At 37.8% G+C, this 11,473-nt stretch overlaps 1 protein-coding gene and 1 pseudogene across 1 annotated transcript in view; both read right to left on the bottom strand.

The window, feature by feature from the left end:
* LOC122059152 overlaps positions 1–4,228 on the bottom strand; it is an 18,359-nt gene extending 14,131 nt beyond the window's left edge. Inside the window, exons 1-2 of the mRNA XM_042621838.1 lie at positions 3,819–4,228; positions 3,671–3,740 (exon numbers count right to left, since the gene is read on the bottom strand). Coding sequence (XP_042477772.1) covers positions 3,671–3,740; positions 3,819–4,228 — 480 coding nt within the window. The remainder of the gene's footprint in view (positions 1–3,670; positions 3,741–3,818) is intronic.
* Positions 4,229–7,070: 2,842 nt separating this feature from the next.
* On the bottom strand, positions 7,071–11,097 carry LOC122059154 (annotated as a pseudogene).
* Positions 11,098–11,473: the final 376 nt, after the last annotated feature.

An 11,473-nucleotide genomic window follows, 5' to 3' on the forward strand; every position in this document is an offset into this window, starting at 1 on the left:
GGGAGTGATAATAAATTCCCTTAATCCCATTCTGATTATTCATTTACATCCCAACTCTCCTCCCAATAAATCTCTATTCCCACGGTCTAGATAAACTAAATGTCATTGGTTTCTTATGGGTCATGTGGGCCCACCTCAGGGGCTGAAATTCCCCATCACCCACAGGACAGCATCCACTTGAGCCAATGACTGTTAGCACCATAGGCACCAAGTGCCACCGACAACCTCCAACCTTTGTCAAAGAGTCTGGCGATAAGTAAACGGACGTCCCTTTCTTGGGGACATAATAATTAACGTGGGGGTTACATAATTAAGAAAATATTAATTATATAAAACTTCCAAGCTATTGCTTAGAAGTTGCAACAATTAGGATTATAATTGGAGGCAATGATTAACATTATTTAATAGGAAAATAATAAAAATTAATCCAATTATTAACTAAAAATAGTTCCATGTTTAGATGGGAGCTTTTGTCATCGTCTGATAATATTAACCCTTTTCCCACTCACATTTCAAAGAAGGAAACAGGAATGATTGTGACCCGAATGACTGATCCACTTAACCTTATCACTTCCAATCCCATGCTTTCAAGGACATGGTTCTGAAAAATGGAATGGAACTGTGATAAGAATGGTATCAGCCTTCATCGATCATCAATCTTGATCTTTTCTATCACAATCCACATGAATGGTGTAAGGATAAAATTATAATAAAAATTTATTTTATAAAAAAAAAAAAAAAGGTAAATGTGTTTGATTTAAACCAATTCAAAATAGTATCAAAACAATATTAACCTTGACCTATCCCAGGACCATTCCTGTCTTTTCCAAGCTTATTCTTGTTCAAGAACCGAGGTCACTCACTCAGTTCTTTGCAAGGGACCCACAGTCACTCACACTCCACATCCAATATTCCATAGCCATGGTTAGGAGTCAATAGATAGTCCTTATGGTCTACGCTAGGTAGCACGATCCATCGCTATATCCTAAGTTTTTTTTTTTTCTTTTTCTTTTTCTGTAAACAAGTCCCATGGGTTACCTGCTTTTAATTAAAAAATATGGGTAGAGGTTGGATATGAAAGGGATCTGAATCTTCTCCATAGAGCCCATGGACCACAGGGTGACCCTACGGTTGGGAGGACTCGGGCACACGTTTAGAGTTCACCCCAACTGTGAGATCACTCTATGGTCCATGGGCTCTATGGAGAGGAATCCTATCCTACAACAAGAGACTTTTCTAGGGAAAGAAAAAATAGATTGACATAGATTTCAATATACCGCTAGCGTATCCAAACTTGTCATCACACACTTTTCCATGAGAGGTGCATCTAGTGTGAAATATATATTATTACGTATTCATGTCTCTTCTTTAATTGGGGTTGCATTCAAAATTCGACGAAAGATTAGAGACTCTCCTTGATCTCCATAGACAACTTCATCTTCCTTTTTCGATCCTTCATTGGAACTAGATGAGTTCTTTTGTTGTTTTTCTTCAAAATCTTCTTCAATTAAAAAAACAATCTTGTGGTTTGGACAATCGGACGCGATGTGTCCTAATCCTTGACACTTGAAACATTTTTGTGAATTGAAAGAGGTAGGACGGTTGGAACTTGATGCTTCAACATTCTTAGGGGGTGGATTTAAAGGGCCTACCTTGAGCTTGGAAGTAGAAGCACTTCTACGGTTAGGATAAACTTCTTTATTCTAAGATTGAGAGCTAGTACCACGTGCTTCTTTGAGTTGTAGTTCCACCTTGATTGCAAGTTGAAAACATCATTATAAGTTCAATAAGGTTGCAATTAGACAACATTGCTAATTTCTAGTCAAATTCCACCAAGATAACGAGTAATGGTTTGCTCCTCTGATTCGAAGATGTTACAATACATCATGAGATGATCAAACTCTATTGTATACTCCTCCACGGACAAACATTTTTGTCTGAAATTATGAAACTTAAGGAATGCATCTTGACGGTAGTTCTCAGGTAAGAACTTCATTTTAGTTATTTCTTCATTTTTTTTCATGTTGCAATTCGACTCCTTCTTTCATGAGCTCTTTATTGCTTCAAGTGCTCCCACCAAATGAAAGCATGCTTTTTTTCAATTTTATAGCAACTACCTTTACCTTATGATCATTAGGTATGTATTTGTAATCAAAGACTCTTTCCACCGTATTTAGCCAATCCAAGAACACTTTCGGTTGCATTTTCCCCTTAAATTCGAAAATATCAATCTTTATAAAATTATCATGTTGAACTTAACGAGGTTCTTGATAACAATGTTGAGGGAAAATCAGTGAAGTTAGCGAAGTTAGTGGGGATTTGGAGGGTGGGGCAGTGATGTGATCTTATGACTATAAGATGTACACATATGAAATGCAAACTTGTGAGGGTTGAGGAGCTTAGAGGATGTGGCTTTCTCTATGAGTTATCTGTTAATATGTGTTTACAAGGTGGGCAATGATGGCCCATGGGCTCGGCCAGCTTAAGTTTCGTCACCATCAGTCGGTACCAGCCATTCCGGAAGGTCCAACTCAATGCGTGTGCTTGTGCGTGTGCGTGTGCGTGTGCGATGTGCTCACATGAGCTGTCGCTTTTTTTTCTTGACTGTGAGTATTGATTAGAGTTAAGATGGTAATCATCAATCATATATCCCGCAAGACAACGTAGATGAGGTCATAGTCGTCGGATCAGAATCTTTGAGGGATACTGTGGGTTGTTAGGTCACGCCGTCATGGGTTGGGCCGGGCCACTGCAGATCAAAGTTACAAGTTACAAGCTGAGGACCTTTAAAAATGTGTTAGGTAATGATTATTATTTTCCACTTTATGGGCCCATGACTTGTTAAGTAAGCAAAAGCATATTGGAAGCTAATGGAAGTGGGAAATTCATGAGACTTTGTGGGTCCCATTTATCTCATAATGTGTTAATCTATTTTTGTGTTACACTATATATTGAAATAATATTTTGGAGCTATATATTGTTGTTTTGCTGTACCAATTCTAGTTTGAGCTCATTGTTATTTGAACCTATGCACTTCATCTTGCACATCTTGCATTCTTCATAGAAGTTGTAGTGAAGTGAATCTAGTTTTCATTATTTTTTGTTATTCTTACATTTTTAGGCCTAGTCTTATATTTTTAATGAGTTTTCTTATTCTATTGGTCAGTTTTTATTCTGGATTTTCTATTGGTGTCTTTCATATTGTAGACTATTTTTTTTTTTTTTTTTAAAGAATTCTGTATGGATTTTAGAAAAAAAGTTCCTTTTTCAAAATTGTAAATCAGTGTTTTCTCTTTTTAACCTAATTTTTCATTTTTTTTTCCTATTTTCCAGAATTTTATACTTCTACATCTGTTTTCTATTTAATTTTCAATCGATTTCTCATCGATAATCTTTATTTTTTATTATTTAATTTTAATTATTTTCTTCTTTTATTTTTCGCTAAAAGTTCATTTGTATTAAAAAGAATAAAAGAAGGGATGTACAAGAAAGCAAAATAACAACAAACACAGATAGACTAATAGAAAGGAAAGGCCCCCCACCTTCGGCATTGCCATCAGCATGGAAGCCTCCCTGACCTTAGACTACAAAACAAAAGCTAAGGGAATCGGTATCTAGGACGCTGGGCAGCATCCATATTCATTTCCATAGACATCGACCTTGGCCAAACTGCCACTGGAGAAGAAATTTCTAAACGAGCCGCTGATTTAGCCAAGAAATCGGCCACTGTGTTTGCTTCCCTGAAACAGTGAGACACCTTCCAATTTATAGAATTCATAAAAGGTAAAACGCCCCTCCATCTTTATTGAATAAATCACGGGATCAGACCTTTAGATAGAAGGGTCACCACAGTCACAGAGTCACATTCAATCCAGAGATTTTGAATGCCATGGTACTTAGCCTGCTCAAGACCAGCCATAATCGCCAAAAATTCAGCTTCAAAATTCGTTATAATATCAACGATTTCTCTATAATTCAGGATGGACTCTGCTCTCTCATTTCTAAAGATTCTTCCAACCCCTGCCTTTCCTAGGTTACCCAGAGAGCACCCATCAGTGTTCAACTTCACCCAACCAGGGAAAGGAGGACACCAGAACACTTCAATTATTTTCTTACGCTTACAAACCACACGGGGAATGCCTACCCTTTTAGCACATAATAGATTAGAAATCGAAAGGGACTGCCCAATATGAATCGAGGCAAACAAACAAATTTCGCCCTTAACCATCACGAAGCATTGTTTGTACTGCTTGGTTGCACTATTATAACATCTAGCATTTCTCTCCATCCACACAAAGTATGGAAGAAGGGAAATTCAACAGAACCTTTGAACTTCTCTATTGTTTTAAGTTTTTCTTAATAAGGTTTGACGAGTCCACGAATGTTATTTAAAATATGATATCTTAAAATAATAAAATAAAAAAATAAAAAAAATAAAGAGAATAAAGAGTATAAAGAGTCAAACTTGAGAAGAGAAGAGGTAATAGGAGGGACATGTAACCGAGAGAGAATTAATTGAAATTCTTACTTTCAAAGCTCAATGGTCGAGGAGATCCTCAGATCATCACATGGATCCATGTTGGGCGCTGCCCACTGTACAACCACCATCTCTCCCTCTAAATAAAAAAACACCAACTTCTCTAAGGTTATTCGTCTCAATTGTCAATGCCCCCCACTAAAACCCACCATCAACTTCTCTTATTTGTTACAATTGTCAATGCCCTCCATCAACATCTCTTGGTTTCAATTGTCAATGCCCTCCATTAAAACCCACCGTCTCCCTCGCACTCTCGGGAGTGACAGTATGGCAGTCCCATCTCTCTCTCTCATATGTCGGGTGTTTTTTTTTTTTTTTTTTTCAGGCCTTTGATTTGATTACTTCTGCGAGTCTATATTGACCCCACAATCATATAGATCAGGTCATTATCAGATTTAAATGAGAAATATTAAACTTTCACTAAAAGTAATGAAGATCCCTAAACACTTCCATGTGAATGACTAAAATGAGGTAAGATCAGTCATATTCAGAACCACACGCTTCTTAAGGCAAAGGTCCCTTGCCAACTCCACTACCTCATTGCATGGGTATCATGTGATTGTTTATTTGGCATGGGTATCATGTGACTGTTTATTTAGCATGCCTATGCACAGTTGCAAATAAAAGCCATTGAGAAGTAACTTGTTAAGACATTTGAACTATGGAAAAAAGAACCTTGCCTGCTTACTTGGATCTATGCCCAAATACAAGCAGACACAAAAAGACCATGCTGCCCCTGCACTGATGCCTTTGTGTGCTCTCCCATTGGCCTATGCACTTGCGTAGTAATGACTGCGCAAATGGACGAGTTCTCTTACCCTTTGACTATACCAACAACTCACAAAAAATTTAAGGGCTTGTAGGAGGGGGGGGGGGTGGTTTGGTTTAAGGACCCTTTATTATTTGCTTCAGTAATACATAACAGGTGAGATCATGGAAGTAGAGTGCAGACAGACTCACATTATCACTGCACTTTCCAGTTGCCTAATTTGTGTTTTGTGTAGAAAAAATTTCCAAATCCTCCAAAACTGATAGAAACTAAGAATTGATAAGAGAATAGCCTACATTCCCCATCTGCTAGCTGTGCCGGCCGGTTGCCTTTAATAAAAAGAAGGAAGGCATCTTTTCCAATTTCTCAGTGGTAAGAATAACAAGACAAACTCGCGGAGAGGGGAATGCATACTTCTGGCCTAGACCATATAAGCTTAGATCTAGCAGATGTTTTAATTTTTTTTTTTATTTAAATATTTTTATGTTGAGGAGTGAATGGTGCTTATGTAGAATTAATCTATATTTCTTGCCAAGTGGAAAATCAGCAGAAACTAAAACTTTGTGGGCAAGTAGATCCAATGGTCTCGCCCATATGTGAAGCTTCTAATCTAAATCTTCACCACCCCTTTGGGCTACCTGCTGAAGGTGCCATGGTTCTCATGGGTCTTTAGGTTTTCAAGTCCCATAATTTGTATGTGATCCTTGGCCAATGAATGAAAGTAGAACATCCTTGAGGCCTCAAATTCACTTTCAGTCCACCCAAGAGAATACTTTCACATTGGAGCAGCAACTCCATGGATTTGGGCCTGACAGACCTAGCTAGCATGTTAAGTGTAGATTTCTTCATTTCAAGCCCACCCAATTTTTAAATGGGTAAGAAAAGGCATTACCCAGCCCCAAAGAAATAATTAAGGTGTTGGCTAATTTGTTGGGTGGCTAATCTTTGTAAATAAATAAAACCTATTTAAAATCTTATCTAAAAAGGAGTTTATGAATTTAGTTACACTCTATTAACCTGTGCCTAGCATTTAGAGAGTAGCATTAAAAAAAAAAAACAACAACAACAACAAACTAACTCCTACCTTGGTAGCAAAGTCTAGAATTGATGATAGCACATAAACATGGTAAAAGCTTTGTCTACATACTTGTCAACATTGCAATTGGTGGTAAAATGTAGCATGATAATATCCAAATTATACAACATTAAAAAAATATGTTTACATCAAGTGAGGGGATTTCATTGCTAAATATGTTTAGATCAACGGTCGAGACGAGTTGAGAATGGTCTACTATGAATCTTTCCACCTTCAAACCACTTCTATACTATTGTGTGTGTGCTTTTTTTTTTTTTTTTTTGGGGGGGGCGGGGTGGTGGGGGAGGGGCGCTTTTGGATTTAGCCTACTAGCTTTTCTTGATTCACGTCCCTTTGAAATATCCTGGATTAATTGGTCCTAAGATGCAAAACCATTGCATAAAGAAATAGGTAAGGTGACATATCAAAAAATAAAACAAAGAAAAATCTACTTGTTTTGTAATTTTTTTTCTTATCTAATAAATTTAGGCAATTTTCATTAAAAAATTCCAAAGAAAATACAATATATTTTTTAATTTATTGATTTGTAAGCTAGATACACAACGAAGGAAAAACAACTAACAATGCGTGTGAGTTGGTTATTGTGTGAAAATAATGCAAGTCGAATTCCTCAGAAGGGTCCATCAAATACTCAACTCAACTCAACCTTACTGCAACTAAATAACGATCTATAAAATACTTCTATCAAATACTAATTTAGTTAATATCTCTTTAATAGGCACAAGGTAAAGAGGAACTTTCTTATGAGAAAGAAGACCTGCTTGTTCATCCGTGTTTATATCTTCCTCCTTCATCCCATCAGGAAGGCCCCAATCAAAGGCATACAGAAGATTTGCGAGTGTTAGCTTAACCGTTGAAATAACCATATGCATCCCAGGACAAATTCTTTGACCTGCTCCAAATGTTATTAACATAAAATGTGTTCCCTTATAATCAATTGAGCTATCCTTGAACCTCTCTGGCATGAAATCTTCTGGGTTTGTCCAATATTTGGATCCCTCCCTAATGCCCATGCATTCACTAATACCCTTGTTTTGGGGTAAATGTCATGTCCATTAATCACAAAATGTTGCATAGTTTCTCGTGGGACCAATAGAGGGACTGGAGCAAGCAATCTTAGAGTCTCCTTTACAACCATTTTAAGGAATTTAAGGTCTTTGATATCTGCTTCAATAACCATTATTTTCTTTCCCACAGTGCTTCTAATCTCATCTTGCAGTTGCTTTGTCACTTTTGGGTTCTTAGCAAGTTCTGTCATTACCCACTCTAATACAATAGCACCGCTATCTACTCCACCTAAAAATATCTTCTGAAAAAAAAAAAAATGCAAGTGTTTGGGGAAAAGGAAAATAAGTTGGGCATATGATATAAAAGTGAAAACTTTTGGGTACCATACACCAGCAAAAGGTGGCTAATTAAAATACATATGGTATTTTGTGGTAAAAGGCATGATATGAAATAGCCTAAATTTGACTTTTTTATAGAATCACGGTAGAAGAAATAGGATTTGTTTTTGGGTAGACCCCAACAAAAAGAGTAAATTTCATGTTAGAAACCTCCATGATTTCTTGCATAAGTATCAAGAATTTTCTGGTCAGCTTGTGAATCTAGACAAAAGTAAGTTGTTTATGTGTTGAGTTACTCCTTTAAGAAAATAGACAATCTCTGATATTAAGGGAATAAGCCCTTGCAATTTTCTGACCAAGTATCTTGGGGTGCAAATATTTAAAGGAAAGTAAAAAATCAGTATTTGTTACCAGTCATGGACAAGATCAGAGAGAGGCTATCGGGTTGGAAAGGAAAATTGTTTTCTATGGCTGGTAGAGTGCAATTAGTTCGCTCAGTTATTTTGGGTATGCCTGTCCACAATTTTTCTGTGTACTGGTGGCCATCCTCATTGATTAATTAGATATAAAAATGGATGAGGAATTTCATCTGATCAGGAGACATTGACACAATGAAGTCTGTGACAGTGAAGTGGGACCTAGTGTGTAAACCAAAAGAAGTAAGAGGGCTGGGCATTCGCAGACTTTGTGACATTAACAAGTCTCTTCTCTGCAAGCAGGTTTGGAACATCAAACATGAGAATTCAACCATGAGTAGATTCTTTAAGGCCAGATTTCTCTCCAATGGTATTCCCAAAAAATCATATAAATCATCTCCGATATGGTCAGGTATTTGTAAGATGTGGTCCTTCGTCTCTAGTAAGGAAAGATGGATTGTGGGGAATGGTAAAAGTGTTAATCTTTGGAGGCATACTTGGGTCGGAGAAAAATCCATTATGGATTTATGTGGTAATATGTTGAATACTTTGATTAGCTCTTCCTTGAAGTGTCTTCTATTATTCAAGACTATAGCTGGATTCTTCCTGACGTTAGCTCTGATACTCTAAAAGATGTTTTCTCTGTTGTCCGTTTGATAAGGCTGCCTCAATTTGATTCAGAGGATAGGTGTATGTGGAGTGGAACTCCTTCTGGTATTTTTTCCTCATCTTTTGAGTAAAATGAGATAAGGAGAAGGAATCCCAAAGTCCCATGGTTCTCTATGGTCTGGAACAAAAAGTTGCAGCCAAGGCAATCCACTTTTGGATGGCGCCTTTTGCACGGGAAGCTTCCAATAGATGATATTATATGTGGAAAGGGTGTGCCTCTTGTTTCAAAGTGCTCCCTATGTGGTTTTGATGCTAAGACCTTTAATCATATTTTCACAAATTGTAGCTTCTCTATGGCCTTATGGAAACTATTTATGGACTGTTTTGGTATCTCTTGGCCAAATATTGATAATGTTTCCCAGCTGGCACAATGGAGGATTAGGAAGCGTAGGGTGATTACAGTGTGTGATCCATGGTCAGTGGGCTTTATTATTGTGACTGATAACATTTGGCGAAAGAGGAATCAAAGGCGTTATGAATGGGTGTCAAAATCAATCCAATACTCTATGAGAAGATTAGAAGATAGGTGCAGGAGGCTTGTGGTTCCTTGGTCGGTGTGATCAAGAGTCCCAATGATTTGTCATGCTGCCACAGGTTGGGGGTATCAGCTCTTCCAGGAAAGCCTTTGTCGATATTAGAAGTTTTTTGGTGTAGACCTGATTTTAGTTGGATAAAATTAAACGTGGATAGCTATTCTCTGGGTAACCCAGGAAACTCTGGAGCAAGAGGTGTATTCCGTAACCATAGGGGCTCGGTGGTGGGTTCTTTTAAGAAACTCTTAAGAGTCCACACAAATTACTACGCTGAGTTCACAACTCTTATGGAAGGAATTCTTAAAGCCAAAGAATTAAAGGTGGATGCCCTTTGGATTGAAACGGATTTAGCAGCAGTGGTGGTAGCACTTCAATCCAAATGAATTCCTTGGTTTGTTTTTCAGGATTGATTGTCTGCGAAGGATTATCTGTATTCCATTAGCTGGAAGATAACTCACTGTTTTCGGGAAGCTAATTGCGTAGCAGATTTTCTTGCAAAGGCGGCAGCAAAATCAAGGTATTCGGATCTTAATATATCTTTCCCATCTCACATTCGGTTGAAGATTGCCCACGACGCAGAATCGAGACCTAGGTTTCGGTTTATCTAATGTTTATATCTTTTTTCAATTTATTCTCCCTTGTTGATGGCCATGCTAAAGGTGGGGGTCTATAAATTGTTTTTTTGAGCTGTATTTTTTCTCTTTTCTTCAATAAAATTCCTGATCTTTAGCGAAAAAAAGAGTAAATTTCATGACTTCTTAATTGTGAGGTGTTGATCTTTTCCAACCAAGCTAACTATTTAGGGTAAGAAATATGATCTTTAGGAACTAAGTGGAAGGTGACTTACCATGAGGAGTCCTTTCATAAGATCATGGGTGAGAGAAGCAGCAACTGTATTATCCTTTCCTACTTTGAGCAAGACATCAATGATGTCTTCCTGCTTTGATCCCTCTCTCTCATTCTTGAGATGTTCATCAATCACGTTTTGGTAGAAATGATCAAATTCAAGGAAGCACTTCTCCCGCCTTCCATGGAGGCCAGTGAACCTGTCCATGATCCACCCTACATAAGGGAAAAAATCGGCAGCAGAGAAGCTACCCAACATAGCAACGGCTTCATTAATAGCATCTCCAAATCTCCCATCATCAAAATCCCTCCCTTTGTAACTCTTACCAAAAGCAACCCTACAAATTATTTCATCAGTTAGGTTAAAGAACATCTCACTCAGATTAATAGGAGTTGCAGAAGAAGAAGATTTCGAAATTAAGCTTATCATTTCAGAAACTTGTTCTTCTCTAATGAAATGAAAAGATTCCACCCTCTTCACACTGAAGAGCTCTAGAACAGTAAGCTTCCTCATCTCCTTCCAGTACTCAGTGTAAGGCCAAAAGCAATGTCTAAGAAGTTGTATGAGAGCCTCCTAGTTCCACTCAAGTCAGGCCTACTGCAACATTCAAGATCATGAGACTTCATTATCTCACTTGCCATTTCAGCAGATGAGACGACTACTGTAGGCTTGCGACCAAATTGCAAAAGCATGATTGAACTATATTCCTTGGAGAGTTTCCATAGAGAGCGGAATGGCAACTCACCAAGTTGGTGCAAGTTACCTATGATGGGAAGCTTAGGAGGGCTAGGTGGAAGGTTGCTTCTCTTCACTTGTTTGCTCATTAGAATTAGAATCAGTGGAAGGAGGAGAGCTAGAAGGGGGATGAGAAGCCATGGTGTCATGGTGGTGGTAAGAGCAATCATAATGTGGTTTCGATACCTCTATGTATGATCTCTATATTCAGTATGGCTTGATTTAAGACCAAGATGCTCCCCCCCCTCCCCACTCTCCCTCCATCCTTCAAATAGTACTCCCTCCCTCCCTCTAATAGTACAGTTTTGGGATCTAGATCCTCTCCAATGATTTTCCCTCCAGTCCATGATTCTAAGTGTCAGTATTTGATTGGTTGTATCGATTATTTTGTATCTTCATTAGCTGAGACTGATATCAATACTTGATTGATCCGGATCAATCATACTTTATTAATTAATTAATTTATTTTTAAAAGTAAAGTTAAAAGTGACCGATCTACACCAATCCAATCTAATCCAGATCAAT

Source organism: Macadamia integrifolia, chromosome 13 (assembly GCF_013358625.1).
Source record: "Macadamia integrifolia cultivar HAES 741 chromosome 13, SCU_Mint_v3, whole genome shotgun sequence".
In the NCBI taxonomy this organism is placed as follows: domain Eukaryota; kingdom Viridiplantae; phylum Streptophyta; class Magnoliopsida; order Proteales; family Proteaceae; genus Macadamia; species Macadamia integrifolia.